The 20,256-nt window shown below is 37.5% G+C and overlaps 1 protein-coding gene across 3 annotated transcripts; it reads left to right on the top strand.

Annotated features, from left to right (window-relative positions):
* Positions 1 to 3,324: 3,324 nt before the first annotated feature.
* On the top strand, positions 3,325 to 19,613 carry TMEM144 (transmembrane protein 144). Of its 3 annotated transcripts, XM_062574725.1 has the most exons (13): positions 3,344 to 3,398; positions 3,771 to 3,880; positions 7,033 to 7,229; positions 8,371 to 8,493; positions 8,904 to 9,003; positions 9,530 to 9,610; positions 11,520 to 11,601; positions 12,757 to 12,830; positions 13,772 to 13,890; positions 15,290 to 15,409; positions 15,889 to 15,986; positions 17,968 to 18,021; positions 19,199 to 19,613. In XM_062574725.1, the coding sequence occupies exons 3-13, from the start codon at positions 7,091 to 7,093 to the stop codon at positions 19,280 to 19,282; spliced, it is 1,074 nt and encodes a 357-aa protein (XP_062430709.1). In that variant the 5' UTR covers positions 3,344 to 3,398; positions 3,771 to 3,880; positions 7,033 to 7,090; the 3' UTR covers positions 19,283 to 19,613. The 3 variants fall into 3 exon arrangements, with proteins under 3 accessions (XP_062430710.1, XP_062430709.1, XP_062430711.1); XM_062574726.1 differs by lacking the exon at positions 3,771 to 3,880 and having other exon boundaries at positions 3,325 to 3,398; XM_062574727.1 differs by lacking the exon at positions 17,968 to 18,021.
* Positions 19,614 to 20,256: the final 643 nt, after the last annotated feature.

Below are 20,256 nucleotides of genomic sequence, written 5' to 3'. Positions count from 1 at the left end.
TCATAATGGATAACTTATTCTTAAAATGTTGTACTGCTGAAGTCGTTGGAATGGAAAGTGTCTGGAATTCAACAAAATAGGAATATCCTGTATATATAATATTCTGTTAATTTAGGAGATATTTGCCTGTAACGTTCATATCAGAATCTTAAAAAGATAACATGTCAAGAAGCATTCTTTTTTTCAGTTCTTGCTGTGTACAACTCCCCTACCCGACTCGGTTTCACAGAATAATCAAGAGTGGAATGGCTATGGATGTTTGGAAAACAAACATTTCTTTGTGTCTCAGAGGACACAAAGAAAATGTTTGTTGTTCAGGTTGGCAGTATTCTTTCTTCTAAGTCATTACTAACCCAGAGCTGTAGTGGAGCACTAAAGGGCATTGCTGAGCTGAAAGGATACTTTCTCTGTGGTCGTAAAAAATTCCAAAGCAATTTTTTGAAAGAATAGACTGAACAATGCTACTTGTCTGACCAAATTCCAATCTAGGTTACTGTGCTTTGCCTACCTATATTTAGCTTGTAATGTCTGTATATATTTTGTGCTCTACGCTATTTTTGTGATATTGCTGTCTGAATTAAAGTCAACTTCTTTTCATGTCACTCCTTTATATATCCATATTCCATGGCCAGTGTTATCCCTTTCTAAGTTTAGAATATCAAAACTAATACGAGAGAACAGCAATGGAGGGAAGAGAGGAATTTAAGAAGTATTTTCTAGTGCTTTTCACTTCTGGGATAGCTTTGAAAATGTAAATGAATAGCCAAATTACACATTTTTGATTATTTTCTTCTGCTTCTTTTTGTTTATCTTCTGAAATTCTGGCCAACCTGTGGGCAGCATGAGCAGCACAAGCAGTATCCCTCGGCAGCATTCTGCAGGAGATGACTACACTCAACCACTGACCAAGAACCACAAGCTCCTGCCTTCTGATTCATGTGTTGGCAACCAAAATCAGCACCATCCAGTCACTTAAGCTTTCTGCTCCAGTTTGAAATCTCTGAAACTGGAAGGACAGTAGTAACCCATTTTTTGGAAATGATGAAGATTCACTAATTCGACAGCAGGATCTTAAAACCTCCTGCTCATGTGGTTTACACAAAAATCATTCTCCCATATGCAATCTCTTATAGCCTTTTACCTTTTTCATTCTTTTTCATCCTTTTTCTTTCTATCAATACAGCCTCTTACTTTTCATCTGAATTATTATTTATGCTCCTTTCCTACAACATCTGTCCTAGGTATTCCTCTCCTTTCTTTAATCTAGATTAAGTATAGCCTTTTGGGTTAATGAATACTACATCTGAAGAACTAAAGACAAATGCAAAGTACAGAGGAAAACATTTGAAGCAACATCGTAATACAATATTATTGTTAATACAACGAGCTATCTAGCAGCCAGTATGTTTCCCCCCAGAATGCCAGATCGTATGCCAATTTTTAGCAGTGCTGCACTTTAAAGCAGTATATCTTTTATTTTTCCATCTTAACCTTACTTCTTGCTCAGTCGTTTCAATTTTAAGAGATACAAGATCTTAAAATGATCACTTTTTAGATCTTCCAGTATGTCCCAGTTTGTTTTTTCCCATTACAGTCATTACTGCAAAAGCTGCTGTGAAGAACAAAATATTCTCTGTTTCGTAGAGCATTTTGCTACAGAAGAGACGTGTGCAATTAATGTGTACTATACTGTTATGTTCACATATGGCTCTGAAATCTGAAGTATGAATGTTATCCTTTTCCATGTTAGTAAATAATCACAGACTTCCTTTCCCATACATGTTTCACCTCCAGCTACCTGTGATTTCAAGGAAGCCAAACGGCACAAGTCAATGGATTAGCATCTCTCCATATTTGACATGTTTTGTTTGCGCAGTTGGTAGTGTTTCAGGTTCAGTGTTGACAAGGAAAATAACGCAGCAAGACCTGCATGATTTGAAAAGGCAACAGGGAGGAACAGATGCATATCAGCTCGAACAGGATGGAGAACTGGTTACCGATTACTCTTTTGAGATCTATTTTTCCAAACGAAACCAGAGACAAGATTTTTGGTCACAACATGTTGTTCAATATCAAGAGTATTCTGAGGTCAAAACTCTAAACACCTCTTTCTCCCTGGACATATAAAGGGATGTCACTTCATGCTAGCTTCATTACTGTGCGTACACTTGTTTTCTGTGTGCAGGTAATTCAATATAAAAGATTAACACTTTGTATTAAATATTCTTAATAAAATAATATAGCATGCAGACTCATACATGCTGCCCTTTAAGTGTTTCTTTTTCTCTGAGCTACATTTGAGATTATAGTGTGGGATGTTGTTCCTCTCGGGTGCACTACAGCTAAACTGTTTCCATAGAGACATTCTGCAGTTCGTCTCGCTAAATGTCATATGCACAGACATTTATGTTAAAGCGATTGATGCATGACACAGTCTTAGCTTTGCAGAGTCTGTGGGCCCGAGGACTTACTCTCAAGGAAAACTGTATGCTATTATTATGGATAACGCAGACTTGATTTTCAAAATACAAAGCATTACTTTTGAAGGTTTGTGCCGTGTTTTCAAGGAGATGGATTTAAGCTGCCATCTGGAAACTGTACTCCAAAAGGACAGAGAGAAATGTTTGCTTCGTGACTAAACATGCTGACTAATAGTCTACGCTTCAATTGGTCTAGGTCAAATCCTTACAGGGAAATCTGCAGAAATCTCTCTTCTTGAGGCTCTGCCAAAGATTTTATCACTTGGTTTTAGTACCTGAACGCTATGGGAGCTTCCCAGGGTAATTCCTCTTCTTTGAAGGTTCTGCTCAGTGCTGGCTGCCCAGCCGGGCTGCCCTAATTTAGCCAGGATCCAGCCACCAGTATTTTCCATGCCTTCCTGCTCGTAGCATGAGCAGCAGCCGGTGCCTTCTCCCCAGGCAGCCGGTTTCTGAGGGTCGCTGCCTTCCCAGGCGCGCCGGCCTGCGCACCCACGGGGGCCAAGGGTGCAGGGGGAACCTCCCTTCTGCCTCCCGACCTTTGAAGCGGCCACGTTGGCAAGCTTCATGTCCCCACACAACGTCGGCGCGTGACGTACACGGATGAGCGTCCACTAAATCGCAAAACACAATTAAAAGGCTCATCAGATCCCGTTTAATCCGGGCGGGGCGGGGCGGGGCGGGGCGGGAGGGGGGGGGAGGGAGGAGGAGGTGTTTCACGTCGTGATTGCTATGCCTGCTCCGCGCCCGCGACCCCGGCGCCGCCATTACGGCCCGCCCGCGCCCTGGCCCTGGCCCTTGCCCTTGCCCGGCCGTAATGGCGGCGGCGGGGGCGCGGCGCCGGCGGCGCGGGGCGGCGCGGGGCGGAGGCGGCCCGCGGCGCCAGCCCCCGGCGGAAGCCGGAGCGGCGGGGACGGGCTTGTGAGTAAGCGGGGCCGCAGCGTGCGCAGGGGCTTGCGCGGAGGTGTGGAGGCAGCAGCGCCATAGCGAGGGCGGAGCAGGCAACGAGAGGGGGGTTGGGAGCTGAGCTGAGAGAAGCAGGCGGCTGCCGTTCTGCCTGAGGGGATATTTGCCGCCTTAAATCAGTGTTTCGGCGCGCGAGGGTGGGGGGTTGCGAGTCCCCTAACAGCCTGGCCGGTGCTTTTGGTCGGCGAGGGGCGAAGGGGCCTACGGCGGGGCGGGAGAGCGCTGTGAAAGGGGAAGAGCGGCCGCCGCCCGGGTCCCCTAGGGCGCCTGAGGCCTGGGGCGAGGGGGCGGTCAGTCACAGAGCGAGTTTCCCGGCTTCTCCTCGAGGTGTTCCCGAGCTGCCGAGCGCTTCCCAGCTTACTGAAAATACCGCCTGAGGAATTGCCTCTGAAAAACATGCATCTTAGTGAAGAGGAGAAACGATTTTCTAGAAACTGGTGAGGTTGTAGTGTATCTCATGAGAACACGCTTTCTCAGACATAGCAGGCAGGAAATCTAACATAAGCATGAAAATATTTACCCTCAATTGCAAATAGATTACAGGAGAAACGTGTAAGTAAGCTGACAATATGGCATGCAGCCTCCAAAAATACCCGCTCAGTTACCGGGTTTCAGATCTTGGCGATGTTTGGGGTCTACCTTCAGAGGAAAATGCTCGAGGATTTCATGCTTGCATGCAAAGAGCATGGCAAGCCATTGTTGCTGCATTAAGCGGGCATCATAATTAGCCATTTTCTTTACTCAAAGAAATAAAACAGTGGGATATTTGTGAGGAAACCGTGGAAACACAGAACGTGACTTTCTAAGGAGGTTAAACAAGTGAGATCAGTAGAATGAAGCCAACATGTACCAGCATAATTTTATGATGTTTCTTCTGCAATTAAGGAACCCCCTACGTAGCCCTGCCAATAAAAACAATTGCCTCTGCATCCAGACATTTAAGCAACTGTAGCAAGTGCCTGTCATTCGGCACTTGGTAGCTAAAAGCCTTGGGAGGCACACTTGCTGGCAAGTCACTCTGGCAATTCCTAGGATCAGAAAGAGCAAAAAGGGCTTTTAATGAGCCCTCTGGAGCCCTCTCAGCAGAGGGAGGCCAGTGTCCAAGTGTGTGCAAAACAAGCGCAGTCAATTTGGTGCTGTGCACGAGTACATCGTTTGCCTCTGACTTCGGATCACTAAATCGTAGCATAATGTGGCTTAGAAGGGACCTATGGAGGTCACCTAATCCAGCTTCCTGTTCAAAGCAGAGTTATTGTGAAAATTAGATCAGGTTGCTCAGGGCCTTCTCCAGCTTAATTTTGTCTTGAAGCATAAAATAGAGTTGAAAATTCATCATGAAATTAAACCAAATTTTGAAGCCAAGTACCCCAGAGCTTGGAAAGATAGAAACTTTTAAACAGTCTGAAGAAAGCATATTATTTCACAGTTAATTAGGAGTTTTATTTCCTTTGTATTTTTGATGTCATGGTTCCAGCTCTCCAACTTTGCAACAATCTTCATTTTGCACAATATAGAGATTTTAAAAAGTAAAAAGCAAGCAGAAAAGTGTCTTGACCTGCAGCACAGTTTTCCTCTTAGTAGATACAAGAATATTTTTAAAATATTATTTTTCTACACACTAACAAACTAAAAAGGCTCTGAAAACTACTGTTACTCTGAAAAGTTCGTAATATTTTACCCAAATAATGATTTAATTAACAGTTAAAGAACTAAGTCGTGCATTCACACATACACAATGTAATCAGCTTTACTTCTGTGTCCCCAACAACAAGAAGTTCGTGCAATAGCCAGCTCCTGTGCCTTATGTGCCCACTAATGGAATTTAATGTATTAACTCAGTGACTCAACAAGTTTGATGGAATGAGGATAGCTGATGTAAGCCTTTATCCATCTGAACCCATTCCTGTGGTGTCACAGTGTTTCTCAGCCTGTGAAATCAGCCTTTGAAGGAATCCCAGCATTATTGTTTGCATGGCTTAGTGCCTACAAATACCAGGCAAAACATATTTTACAGATGAGTATTAAATACAGTGAATACTCCTAGAGGAGCTTATCCCATAAGTAGAAAAGACAAAGAATGCAAGGAGAGAAGGACAAATGAAGTAGCTGTTCCCTTGTACCTGCGTGATGTTCTTCTAAATGCTACCTGTGCTTTTCCTAAGTTCACAAAAAATATTCTAATGTCTTTTAAAGAGAAAAAGAAAAAAGCACAGAAACTAAACTGAATGGTTATACTACCCGTGGGGATTGAACTTTTCACCTGCTAATAAAAATAATTAATTTCAGCCAACACTAGTGGCACTGCTGAAGGTGTAGATAAAAGCACTACCTCAGGAGGTGCTGTTTTCCTTCTCCTAAGTAGTCCAGAGAAGCTGAGACTGCAGCGTACAGTAAAATGAATAGATGCGAGACAGCTCAGCTCTTCCTTTTATGTGGAGAGCATAGTCACAGTACCCTTTACAAGATGTGGCCAGATATCTCCCATCCTAAATCATTTTTTCCCCTCCAGTATCTAGTCCATGTACTCTGGAAAAAGTCAAACTGTGCTGGGATAACATTGTAGTCAGTATAAAGAGCGTTACTTCAGCAGCAGAACTGTCTGCATAATCCAATAAATATGCACTGTTACACTTACTGCATAATACTGCTACCCTTTGTCATTTTTAACAGTGTAAAACTCTCATTTAAAAACAGGAAGCCCCACAATGTGGAATAATCAAATTTTGTAATTTCTGACATTTGAAGTTAAATTTCCAAACAGTTCTTTTACACTTAGTTTTTAAGTGTGGTGTTAAGATTATATTTACAATGATTGTGTTCTGGCAGAACACAGAGACACCTTTTCTATCAACATCGTAGTCCATATCAAAAGCATACACATGGTGTTTCTTCTGTTGAGCTTAGCTTCTAGATGAGTGTCCACTAAAAAAGTGGCATTATGGGATGAAAAAAAAATCTTCGCCTGTCTTTTATTTTCCACACTGTAGCTGTGTGGAATGAAGGAAGAAACTTCAGGCGGCAGCTTTTCTTCCCCATAGGAAAATGAACCTTTATTTATGCTGTATATGAATTAGAGCACCCTGTGCTCCCATATTGTACCTCTGTGGATTCTCTGCACTCAGTCCTGATTTCTGGGCAGTGGTGGTGTACATTGCTGCAGCTTCTCCCATCAATGAAGATTTTATCTAATTGCCTACTCCTTGCCGTTTTACGCATCCCAGTGTTTCTTGTTTGCCTTAGGAGTTAGGATGTTATGGTACAGCATTTCCCTGAAAAGCTCCAGGGCTTCCCATAGGCCTCATACACTGTAATCTTCTTAACCTTTGAGTGCATCTCTACACTTATGTTGCTGCATGTTTTCAAACATACCTTTATGTGAAGTTGTTCGTGATACACAAAAAGAATTTGTGTACTTGTTTCTCAACTTGTATTCAAGTTTTATGGCAACTGTTCATGAGGTTCTGCAGTATGCTTTGCCATTTTTCTCTGGTTTTGAGAGGCAGAAAAGTAAGCTCCAATAAGTTGCATGTTTCTAAACTACAAGAGTATTGTTGTGGTCCACATACTTAATTATACTTTCTTATTACAGAATCTTGCAGGACCTACAGTAAAACAACTCCACAAAAGGAGGCAGCTTCAAGACAGAAATGAGTGTCTGGAAAGTTTACAACAGCTTTAGCAGCAGCAATGGAACAGATCTAACTATTGGCTTTACATCTTCTACAGTAGCTGTCCTTTTATTTGGGACAAATTTTGTGCCTGTTAAGAAATTTGATACTGGTGATGGTAAACAATTTATGTTTTTATTTACTTTTTTTTTTGATGGTAAGAAGTTTCTGTAGCTGGAGTTAAAAGGTATCATCCTAGTCTTGATCCTTGGAGCATATTTTAATTTTCTTTACTGTTAGAGTACAAAGCAATGATATATTTTTCAGGATGAGGCAAAACTTTAAGATATTCTTCATATATGTTGTTGTGCACTTTAACAGTCATGATGTGCATTTCATAAGCATTTCACAATGGAAAGTGGAATGTTCTTTCTTCTACCCTTAAAGGGATTCTAAAATACATACTGACTGTTATTTACACTGTACAAATTGTTGGATTTTGGAGTATTGCCTGTCAGTCATGGACATAAGATAACATAAAAACAATCAAAATGGAGGTTTTAATACTTTTATCTATTAGCTCAGTGAGAAAAAACAATCACTTCCTTTTGCTACTTAGAATTTTATCACTTTACTGTATTGAGTTCCTGTTGCATTTTCACATTTACATGAGACATAATCAGTTACCAGATCCCTAGATGAATATATCTTGCATTGTATTATTGTAACAATTACTGCACTGCAGGCTGGAAATAACAATACTAGCAAGTCTTAGCTCAGCTAGCATAAAGTTGATTGGTCTACCTACTGCTGACTCTTAGAGGATTTGCAAAGGTAGAAGAGGTGTGTCCAGAATTTCTGTCATGCTGGATGTTCTGGATTTAGTTAGTTAGTGGAAAAGCCTGCATGGCATATAGAGCAAATTAAAATAGCGAGGGAATTTTGTCCTATTCAGTAAGCTGTGCTGGCTGTTACTGGGGTGAGAGAAGTTTGCAGTAACTTAACACCCTCTTAATCAGAAATTGATAAAATTTTGAGAATCAGAGATTGTGTAATGTTGCCCAGCAAAGTGTCTTTTGCTGTTATGTACAGAAAATGCACAATAAAAAAAGGTTGACTTTTCATATTCCACCCTAAAATATATTCTTAAATGTATTGTAACATTGATTCCCTGAAATTAACAGAGGAATTGCCCACATTTCAATTTTTTCTGTACTATTTCATCTAAAAAGTAATAGGTTAAGGGGCAAGAGAATCACACACAGAATATTCTACCGGTTATCTATTTTTAACCATTGTGTGTGTTACATTTTTTATAGGCATGTTTTTCCAATGGATTCTCTGTGCTTCCATATGGATAATCTCTTTGGTGGTCAATCTTATCCAAAACTGCCCCCGATTTTGGCCTCTGGCTATGGTTGGGGGTTTTGTGTGGGCTACAGGTAAGGAGAAAGAAATTTTACTCCTTGAAACACAAAGTAATCCTAATTCTTCATAAAACAACAATAAAAGCTTTTCTATATATAAGATACTCTTCTTGGTTCTTCGTAATCTCAGCATTAGTAGACCTCTGCCCTTATAGCAAATATTGTGAATAATAATGCTGCACATGCTGCGTGGCCCTAGTTAATGCTTTCAGCTTTTAATAAATAGCAAATTCACATCAAAAATATCTTTAAAATGGTAGTGAAGAAAAGTTCATGTGTAATGTATTTAATTTTAGAAAACACTAACTTGTAGTTGCCTGAATCACTTTGCTTTCTGAACAATCTCAGAATGTATGGAAAAGTATGCAAGATCATATTCTAGTCTTTAATAGATTGAACTTAATTTTGTGGATTTTGTATTTCAGGCAATGTTACAGTTGTTCCTATTGTTAAAACTATTGGCTTAGCTCTTGGCCTTTTGATATGGGCTTCCTTTAATTTGCTAACAGGCTGGGCAAGTTCAAGGTGAGTGTGTTTCAGTCTTAACTCATGTGGTATTAATATTGCCATTTCATCATTAGTATCTGCAGTGAAAATACTGTCACTAATAAGGAGGATTTATTGTGCATAAAAGATCTCTTTCCCTCCCAGAAGAACGTACTCAGGTTAATTATTTTATTTTATCTTTTTGTGTTTCCTCTTTTTCTGAATAGGAAAAAAAAAGTCATGTTCATTAATATAATTTATTGAATAAATATTTTATTTGTTAACCTGACATTAGTACATTGTTTGTATTTTTTCTTCTACAGTATGGGCTGATAAAATAATTTAAATTAATTTTAACTGTACAGATTCAAAAAAATTGGTATCAATTAGTTTCAAGATTTTCTTTTAAGAAAACCTATCTTTTTGCAAGCCATTTGCAATCCGGTATAGCAAATACAGGCCTGAGTAGAATCATTTGTATGAGTAAAGAATTCCTGGACTCTGTTACAATATAAATATTTGTATATAGTCAGTGCAATTAAGTGAAACCAGTTAAATATTCCAGGTTTGGTTGGTTTGGAATTGACCCAGAAGAGGTATCAAGACCAGTTTTAAATTATATTGGAGCTGGACTTTCATTGTTAAGGTAAAAAATTATTATTATAATTTATTTCTATAATGTAAAATATCATATATTCAGTAAGTACAGTGACAATTTAACAAGAGGGCAAACGTGTTCAGGTACATTTTGGAAGTTAATTTACCACATAATTCATGAGTTGTTGACCTTGCTGCTCAGCATTGTATTTCTGAATAGAAGCATATTTGATTTCCAGTAGAGTGATGAAATGAGTATTCACAAACATAGAAATATATTTTTATAGTGGTAGGCATGTTCAAGGTGAAACAGAGGTACATTTATTTTCTTCTTAAGCAGATACTTCGTATGATTCACTTTACCAAATGTTTGTGAAAGAAGAAAATTATCCTCAATAAAACTCTTCAGAAAAATCTTGGGGAGAAAATCTCTGTGAGATTTCCTATCTCGTTGCAGTCAGTGGTATGCTCCTAACATAGAGTAGGCCGTAGGACTTAGTTCTTAAATCCTTTAGGATCATAGAAAGCCAGAGACTTTGCATTATCTCATGTCCATAATAGATTCATATCCTGTAACACTTATGCCACACTTTGAAGAACTCCCAAGCAGAGATTTTCTCTGTCATCTTCAGGTGGACCTCTACTCACATATTTATTATTTGTAGGAGTACTGCGCATTTTGATTTGAACACTGAGGAAAGAGGGTCTTTGCAGCGTAGGGGATGCAGCAGCATCCATGCTTTCCAGCTGAGTGGCCAGTTAGGTCTTTCTAGGAGCAGATAGATGGCTCAAAATCCTTGGGACAGTAGCTTACTATAAGTATGGTAAGCAGTCTGTACACATAATGCTTCTAGAAAAAAGGAGGTTAAGAACGTTGAGACAATGGAGTCCATTATGAATTTTGCTGTTTCTTGAGAATCCATAGCTTTTTATCCGTTACCGTTGCATGCAGTTCGTGGTTTTGTGAGGTACTCACAGATGGTAGTAGTGCTGCTGTTCCTGCCTGATGGAATAAGTGCACCACCTGCTTCCTGCCTATTTTTGAGATAGCATGGAAAAGCAGTCAACAAGGAAAAAGATCCTGACCAGACATATTTTCCTGGCAGACTGCACAAAGCCTGCATTGTTGTTCTATAGAGCTCACAACATGTATTTCATCTTAGCCTCCTGTATGGGACCTCTATGCATTTGCCTCATCCCTGTGGAGGAAGTTGACATCTTTTTATATCTCTCCCTATTCCTTCAGCAGGAGATGAATCAGTCTTGATGGAGACATTCTGTTTACAACTTTGAGAAGGAATTCCCAGTCATTAAATATTTTCCATTAAAAAAAAAATCCCAGAACCTACCAGTAGTTAGATGATTTCATTGACCTGGGGATACAAGTAGTAATATTCCCCTTCCTGCTCCATTTTATTCACTGAGTGCACTGGAGCATCACTGAGCAGTACCCCCTCTCCTAGCACAAATGCATGAGGCTGTAAGGATAGCATTCCCCAACTTGCATATAACAGAAGGCACAAAGCTAACTTTCTTGCTGAGCACCAGTCCAATTCTGTATAGGTTTGAAGTTCCATACAGAATTTTTATGCAAAAGTTCCAATATACATCTGACCTGGCACAAAAGGACACTATTAACTTAAAGCATCTGTTGTTAATGTGTGACTAACTGCACACCATTAATAAGAGACATTTCAGTCTCATTATATAGAAGAGAGAAATTTAAAGTGATACAAAGAGTAATCTAATTACTTACTTTTTTGTAAGTGGTTTGTTAAGATTGTCTAAAGCAGCTGCATTTTAAAGATATATTATAAAGATATATTGAAGAGAGGCTGGGTAATAATGAAAATGAAACAAAGTAATATGCCTTCAAATAGCTTTTGTCTCTGGATGCTAAATGTTACGTCCTTATGAGCTGACCTTTGGTGTTTATTGGCATATATTTCTCTTCCTAGTGCTGTCATATTTCTTTTTGTAAAAACTGAAGTGCAGAGTTCTTCAGCTTCGTTAGAAAGCACCCCACTACTCAGAGAAAATGTAAGTACTCTACCGTTGTTATTTTGCAGCAGTGAAAATATGCATCAGTTTGAAAACAACAACAAAAAAAAAGCTTAACGTTAACCAGATTTGTTAGGTTTTGTGGTAAACTCCATAAAACTACATAAATGCATGTGGTTTTTATTTAATTTATGGATCTTGTATATCCAGTCAAATGTGAGCAACAAAAGAAAGCTTCAGCCTGTTTTCTTTCTTTACTGTCAGATTTAAATACCTTCAAAGTCCTTTTTTATTATGGCACAGGTTATAAAAAAGACTCTGTCTTTTCCTTTACTGTTTTTGGAACTAAAACTGAACTATAAAAGTAAGATAATGCTTAGATGAAAGGCAGCAGGGTTCTCTTATCCACCAGATTGTTTGCCACCTTACAGAGCCAAGACTGTCAAAGCGCTTGTTATGGTTCCTTGATTCTCAGCATTGGATGTGACACAGGCTCTGGGGCTAGACCAGGGGCTGGTGCCAGATTGGCTGTTGCTCCTTTGGGAGCCCAAAGTAGGCAACAAAAGCTGGAGAACAGTACACTCACACCACCATTCCCTATCCCTGCCCTTGCTAATGTAAATCAGTTACCAAAACTCAATTGCTAAATGAATACAGGGTCCCTCAGAGTTGTATAGTTGAGCTCAGTGCTCATTAGAGGTTCCAGTTTACCACAGCAAATCACAAAAGACAAGGAATAGGACAAAGGAATATTCCAAGTTCTTTATGTTACAGGCAGGGATGTTACGTCCCTGTTGCAAATACTGCTAATATTCTGATGGCAAGTAATGCCACAGATAACGGCAAAACGTGAAAATACTTCCTAAGTGAAATTATAGATTAAATCATTCATCAAATTTAAGGAAGGACAGATTTTGAAATTCAGACCTGTTTGCAGACGAAAGGAAATGTTTGTGGATGCTCTATCATGTAGTAAAGCCAAAGTCCATAGCCAAACACCGCTAAACTTGTTTAGCAGGTAGATCCTATTATTACAGTTTGTTTTATTTCCAAATGTATTTCTCCTTTCTTTAATTCAGAGCAATACTGTATATTTCACTTTTAATTTTCCTTTCTTAGTGCAAAACTGTTCAGTTGAATACAATGTTTCTGATTTTTATAAAGACTTCAGTAAAAACTTATGTTTTTCTGCAGTCTATCAATGTTTCTGAAAATAATCCTGATGATTCATGGGTAAACAGACTATCTCCAGCAAGAAAGAGAGTCGTGTAAGTCTTTAACAGTTCTTTTACTGGTGCAAGCGAAGTGGCCAAATAAAGTAATTGTCCACAGAATAAGAGCAGAATTTATGTCCTGTACTGAACCTACCAAACAGTCATGGACAAATAAATAAAAGTTTTAAAATTGGTACAGTGTGTATATGAATAGCTGCTAAAACTAATTTGATAATTCTCACTGTTCAATATGCTTTATCTTACTGATAAAGTCAGAGTATTAATTACTATTATAAAAGAACAATATTTGCAGAGTAAGTAGCAATAGTAATTGAGTAATTACAGACCTGGTTTGTATCACCTGGTTAATTAGCATTCAAACATACAAGGGCCCAAGTTAATAACACACTTCAAGATATGGGTCCCAGATGTGTACATCTGGAGGAGGTGGGACAGTATGGTAAGAAGACAGCAGAAGTGGTCCAAGGGGCAAGGTGGAAACAGTTGCTTACAAGAGGCCAGCAGGGGAATAGAGACAGCTGAGGACATGATATTCTGGAGGGGGAGAGGGGGAGAAAGGAGGCAATGATCCTCAGAGTGTTAAAAAGAAAATAAAAGTCTATAATAGTGAAGCTAAAGGTGGGAGGCACTGATCTATAGTATGTAATGATGAGCGTTTTAAGTGTGTTTTCAATGGATTTCTACCAGATTGGCTTTTAAGGAATCCTAGTTAGTTACAAACCCAGACTGCAGGCTCTTGGGACAAGAATTGCCTGTTTCTTGGCCAAATAGTTCAGGATAACTATGCTACTGTTTTGAATCATTCCTACACTACAAAATAAAAATGTGCTAAAATGTACTTTTTTATAGCACTGCTAGCAATTTTCATAAGATATACAGTCTTAAACTGTAGTACTAGATTTATGTTAAATGTATTCTTTATGTCCCTAATTAACACTAGGCTCTTTTATCTGTTTTTTTTGCCCTTTTTAAAGAGGATGTAGCCTGGCTGTAGTAGCTGGAATACTCTATGGCTCCAGTTTTGTACCTGTACTTTACATCAAGGACCACGGAAGAAGAAATGGAACTATATACACAGGAGCAAGTCAGTTTGGTAAATAATAGATCACTTTCATTTTACTTCATCACTGCATTGTATCTTTGCTTTCATAAAGGCACAGAGTGAAATACTTGATTATCCTAGAAATACAGGATGACAAAGAACTAGTCAATTCTGCACTGTTATACATTACTGAGTTGTAGTAACAATAATACCAGCACTCCTAGGGAATTTCACTATTAGGAGAACACTGGGAAACAGAATAGAAAATACCAAACTTAACTAACAGCATTAAATGCAATGGTAATGCAATGTGAAACAAAGCTAGCACTCAAAATACCAAGTTCAAATGCCTTGAGCGTGTGATAAACAAGGGCACAATCTATATCAATGGCTGAATTAGTACACCAATAGAGGACAGAAGGTGGCTGAACATAATTGATGAGCAGAAGAGATATGTAACAAGCTGAATAATTTAAATCTTAAAATATTTGAAATGGAAACCTGTTAATGGGAGCTTGTAAGCTTTAACAGCATGCTTGTAAGCACTGCTGTTGTTCAAACAACATTTCTCCAGAAATATTTTCTTTATGGTTTACTCTAAATCAATCTGTTAATACCAACGGTTCTTTAAGAGCAACATAGCACTGAGACAGCACGGTGTTAAAAAGTATTTATTGTATCATATACAATTTGTCTTTTAAATACAGCAACTTTTATATCCAAAATTAAACAAAATGGCCGTTGTCATTTCTGTAGCTGCTTTCCCAGTGAGGAGCCTTGACTTTAAGAAGATAGAGATCATCTTGCTACATCTACTGCTTTACTGTGTTGGAAATAATGTATCTTTAGCGCATAACAAAATATATTCCATAAAGGTTTTATTATTATTAATGTTTGTAGTGATCAAAACTGTAATAGGTGCTTCGAAATTAAAAAAAAAAAAAAGACAAAACACTGCCTTTTTGGGCCTGTATTGTATGTGCAGTTCTCTTGACTTTAAATGAACAGTACAAAGAAAAAAACCAAGGCTATGTATGGAATGTAGCTGTAGAAAGGCAGGAGAGGGTGTAATTATATAAAACCAACCCTCCCCTCTCCCCATTCTCCCAAATTTGTAGCCTCAAGTAAGGATTTTGTCAAGCTTTTTAATTAAATTAATATTGTAGCTTGACTCAACAGACTTCAAAAAAAGAAATGCGTAAAATCTTGCAATAAATGCTAGGGTCAATTTGGCAGTCAATTCAGGTCTAATATCGTGTATGATTGGTCAGATCTATCCACAGTTAGACTGACAGCTCTGTTCCTCACAACTACAATTAAACTTCGAATTATTAGCATTAACACCTTAAGTATTTTTTCCTACAGGAATATTATCAGTGAAATAAATTTAGTTAAAATTAAAAACAACTGATTCTTTAGACTAAGCCCAATTTTGTGATTTCTCTTTCAGATTTAGATTATGTTTTTGCACACTTCAGTGGAATCTTCCTTACAAGTACCATATACTTTTTGATCTACTGCGCAGTCAGAAAAAATAAACCTGATGTTTATCCCCAAGCCATACTGCCAGGTATGACTATTTGTTAAAATAGCAATTAATTTCAATTACTTCTTCTGACCATTTTGCCATGGTTAGTTCAAAAATTGTGTTGGAATTGTAGTTAACCATGGAAGTCTATTCATTGAACTTTCTGTAACTTTTGAAAGAGCACTCTTATTCACGTTAATTAAAAAAGGTTAAGAAACAATGATAAATTTTGTTCTAATTTGAAATGTGACATTGCATACAGTGGATTTTCTGAAACTGACATTTTGCCAGAGTTGGGGACATATTGCCCAGAAAATTCTGAACTTTAATTAATAGGTTACTTTGATTGCAATAGCTGATTTTATCCCTTGAGTTTTGATTTAGATTGTCAAAGCCAGCTTGTTAAAGTAGTTAACATATTAAAATATTCCGTTCCTGTATTATGCTGTAAATTTAAGTGTTCCACAAATTGCTTTCTATACTTTGCTGTACATGTTTTTGACTGGGATTTGTTGTTTCAGGGTTTCTTTCTGGTGTGCTTTGGGCAATAGCCAATTGCTGCTGGTTCATAGCCAATCACTACCTCAGTGCTGCAGTCAGCTTTCCAATAATTACCGCAGTAAGTATATAAAAATAAAAATCTATCATTAGAATTAAATGAAGACCTTCTTTTTCCATTTGTGGGATAAAGTTGAAAATTTGAGGTGTGTAGAGTTTGCTATTCAATAATATACATTTCTTGTTACTTTGCTTGTCTGTCTTAGCCTTTGTTTTTATAGGAACATATATTATTGACAAGCACCATTTTGGTCCATGCTAAGCATAAAAACACAGAAGCTGAAAGTGTAGGTCTTTAGGTTAAAATAAAAAGCAAAGTTAACCAACACTGTAACATTATTAAATAGTCAGTGAACTGAATTGATTAAAGGAATTGTATACATTCTCTGACCAGTAAGTTAAATTTTTTTCATTTCAGCAGATATATTTTTTTCTGCATTTCTCCCATTGTGATTTTCATCCTTTAGGACTCATTTTTCTTAATTGAGTCAGATATTTTTCTTATTACAGTTCTTTAACATGTAAAACAGGTTATGTATTGCTGAAAATAGTGACCTTTTGCAAATGAAGGAAAAATGAATTGGCCAGTTTTCCTAATGTTCTTTTAAAGCATTGTTAGTTTACAGAAGATGCATAAATTGTCACTAGGTAAAAATGCCTTTACTCACTTGCCAATCTACTAGATGGTGCTGCAGGTTTGGATAACTTCTTGCAAATAAAAGCTCATAAGTAGCAAAAACCAAATTCTGCTGAACCGCCATATTTTGGCTGCAAACTAACAAAACAACATTAACAGGGATTAAGCTTTGCCTCAAGATGCAATGAATCAGAATAAACTCTGCAGTGTGCAGTAAAAAAAAAGACTCAGGATCATTCTAATTAGAAATTGAAGGATTAATGGAGAGCAGATTTAGTAATTTTGGTTATCAGTATGCCTATAGGGTAAGGATATGAAAAATTTAAAGACAGTGCTGATGAGAATCTGCGTATCTGGACCACAGCTTGGAAATTGCTGCTCTGCTTCATTCCAGAGAGAATTTCAGACAGCTATTCATCACTTCCTTTAACAGTTTGCTTCATTTTTAAAAGGGATCACAGGTTCTTCTAGCAATATTCATGATCTAGAAAGTGAAATAATACCTTAGCTACTATTTAAATAAAAGTTGGCAATTCCACTAAGAAACAGCAGGCCACAAATGCCTTCAGCACTGTTTCCTGCTAGCTTCCATCTGTGTCGTACCAGCTGTATTGAAGATGAAGAGGGGAGGATCACTGTCCAAACACCTGACAAGTATTTATGAGAGTTGCTCCAGAGCCATTTTAGTGGAAAGCATCAACAGAGCCAATTTTTGCCTCATATTCAGGCAATATTTTCCTATCAGTCATAGGAATTCAGATCACTGCTTTCTCAAGGGAAAAATATTTCCAGGAATTCCTGGAAATTATCACTGTATATCACTGTGTTGCTGCTAGGAAATCTGTAAGACAGCACAACTGATAAACAGTAGTTTTGTGACCTATCTGTCTGGCTTTGTATTTTATCCAGATGTCTGATATGTAGGAGATAGATTTTTGTTCCAGTCTTTTCATTTCATGCTGAGTGATAAATGCAAACGTTGTCCAGCTGGTTAGTCATGGTAATAAAACATTAGACAGAGCCATGGTAGCTGCCAAGAAACCTGAATAGTTTTTTGAAATGTGATAACAAATGAAAGTCTGTAGTTTGGACTAAGGTGAGGCTTATCGTTTGGAAACTACCAAGAGGATGTATAACAGCCACTACAGGCTCCACAGTATAATTTAGAAAGAAATATCTTCTCTGAAAAAGTTCTGTGCTTCCTAATCCTCCTGGAAGAATTTATTATATCTTATTTCATAGAGTTTTCAGTGACATTTATACTTCTGCTGTGAGTCCTATAATTATACAGGATGGAAAGGACTAAATTTGCCATACAGGCAAAATAACCACCCTGAAAAGTGTAATGAGAAGGTGGCACAATTTAAGGAAATGCTGTAATGTACAAGAGAATCCTATTTTTTAGGGTCCCGGCCTTGTTGCTGCAATGTGGGGAGTCCTCGTATTTAAAGAAATCAAGGTGATCCACTGATTTCTTACTGTTTTCTCTCTCTTCTGCTTGTATCGTGCTCTAAGAATGTCATGACTTGGTACAGAGCTGGTTCTCTGATATTTCTCCCTGTTGCAAATACTAGATAGATTATGAAGTTAAAAGGCATGTCATATAATACTAAGTTTTCCAAAAAGATGAAGAATTTTGTTTGATGAAGTTTTACAGGAATGAAGACTTGAATTCCATACCTGTATATACAGCAGTGGGGGTAAATGAAGACTGTAGCAGGGTTGGGAGGCAAGATGCCAAGCGTAGCCTGAAATCATTCTTCATTTGAACTCATTCTTTCAGTGAGGTCAGGGGGATGAGCAGTTGTTGCAAGAATCACATAGCCCAGTGGATTACACATTTTGGGTCAAATTTACCAAATGACCAAAAAGTAAGGCAGAGGTTAATCTGCCTTGCTGATGACTGTGTAATGTAGAGATTTCCTAAATTGATAGACCAGTGATTGTGCAGAATAGGCTAATCTGCTGTACTGGATATTAATATGCATGATAGATTTTTTTTTCTAGTGGAATTTCAGCATCAAACACTAGGAGTACAGTCCTCAGGCACTCAGCTTATCTGTACAGGATTCCTAGACACCTAATGTGTCGTTATAGATTATCTTACCTGGTATTTTCAGTGACGATATGAAATGCAAGACATTCCTTGAGCAGGAAGTAGAAGATACATCTCTGCCACTACAAATAAATGTTGCACCATACTAGAAAGCCGTCATGTTCGTTATCCAAAGCTTAGCATGGTCTCAGCATGAGTGTTTGGTGTTTAAAAATATCCTGAAAACAGACTGAAATTCCTTTACAAATACCAAAAGTAATTTAAGTTAATTTTGTGAATATTTTATTTACTACATATGTAGCTACATAAATTACTTGTGTTGAATACTTTTGAGAAACGGATAGAACCACTTCCATTGTATAAAAATAACATGATATAAAACTTAACATTTCACATACCAGATATATAATCATAAAATTTATATGTCATTATATGTCGTTATATATGTCATTATATAACTATTAAAAAATCATATATAATCATAAAAGTGGAACTCTAATTTTGTATTTTACCTCTTTATGAAGTGGTATTTGTTATAACAACATGACATTTTTCTTTTTCTCTCCTTTTGGTTATCCAGGGACTGAAAAACTACTTGTTACTCACAGTAGCATTTTGCATCATTTTGGCTGGATCACTCTCTACAGCTTTTTCTAAAGTTTGAAACGATCATCTAGACCAGTAGATGGTGCTACTGTCAAATAAAATCACTGGTAAAGAAGCTTGCATCTTAGGACATTTTGTAGGCTAATTATTTCAGTTTATGCTCCTGAAATAATCCAAAAGAAAATATTGGTATATTGCAATACATAATAATGTTCCAAATGTATGTCCAACACTTACCCCAGCTTGCTTCAGGCAAGGAGAAAGAAAACCTTTGCTAAATGTTTCCATTTGGCATGAAAGAAAACCTTGAAGTGTGTGCTTCTGTATTGCTTGAAATAGTGAGAATATCAAGGGATTATATTAAATAAAGCTAAATAATTTAACAGTTACTGACTTTCTGGTGATTGGGTACTAAACTGACTTCATAAATTGCAACTCATTGCTATGGTGGCAGATCAAGGGATTTTAATTCTTAGTCTGTAATACTGTAGATGTTTGCAAGCTATTTTTTTCTTATAACATTCTGTCTTACTGACTTTAGTATAAAATGTATTATGGATTTTTTTTGGAATAGATATGCCAAAAGATGTGAAGCTTTTCTTTATTTAGAAGCATTTTTTAAAAGCTTTTTAAAACTTTTTTTAGAATTATCTTCTAACCATTTCTGGTCACACAGAATTTTGAAGGAAATACAGAAGAAGATTGGTGCTATAAAATAAATATCTAATGTTTGCTGATAATCTATTTTGTTTAGCTGCAAGAACGTTATGTAGAAATCGTGGCCATGATATGAATAGCTGGGAATTATTTTCTAAGATTTCTGTTTTTTAGAACTTTGCAAATAAACATTACTTTTCTGTGACTGGTGGTCTTGCAACATAAGCTAAGTATGGGATTGAAAGTTTGTTTCTAAATAATTTCGGGCATGTGTTTCCTTTTCCATATAGCACATTCATATCTTAAAATTACATATGGCAGTATTTATTACACTGAAATATCATGCTAAAATTACCAAATCATTTGTCTATTGTT

Source organism: Rhea pennata, chromosome 4, assembly GCF_028389875.1.
Source record: "Rhea pennata isolate bPtePen1 chromosome 4, bPtePen1.pri, whole genome shotgun sequence".
Classification (NCBI taxonomy): domain Eukaryota; kingdom Metazoa; phylum Chordata; class Aves; order Rheiformes; family Rheidae; genus Rhea; species Rhea pennata.
This window is presented reverse-complemented; position numbering and strand designations above follow the sequence as displayed.

Coding starts and splice junctions, on each gene's coding strand:
- TMEM144 (XM_062574726.1), top strand. CDS start 7,091: ATGAGTGTCTGGAAAGTTTACAACAGCTTTAGCAGCAGCAATGGAACA. Junction 9,611..11,519: donor GCTGGACTTTCATTGTTAAG/GTAAAAAATTAT, acceptor TTCTCTTCCTAG/TGCTGTCATATTTCTTTTTG. Junction 12,831..13,771: donor CCAGCAAGAAAGAGAGTCGT/GTAAGTCTTTAA, acceptor CCCTTTTTAAAG/AGGATGTAGCCTGGCTGTAG.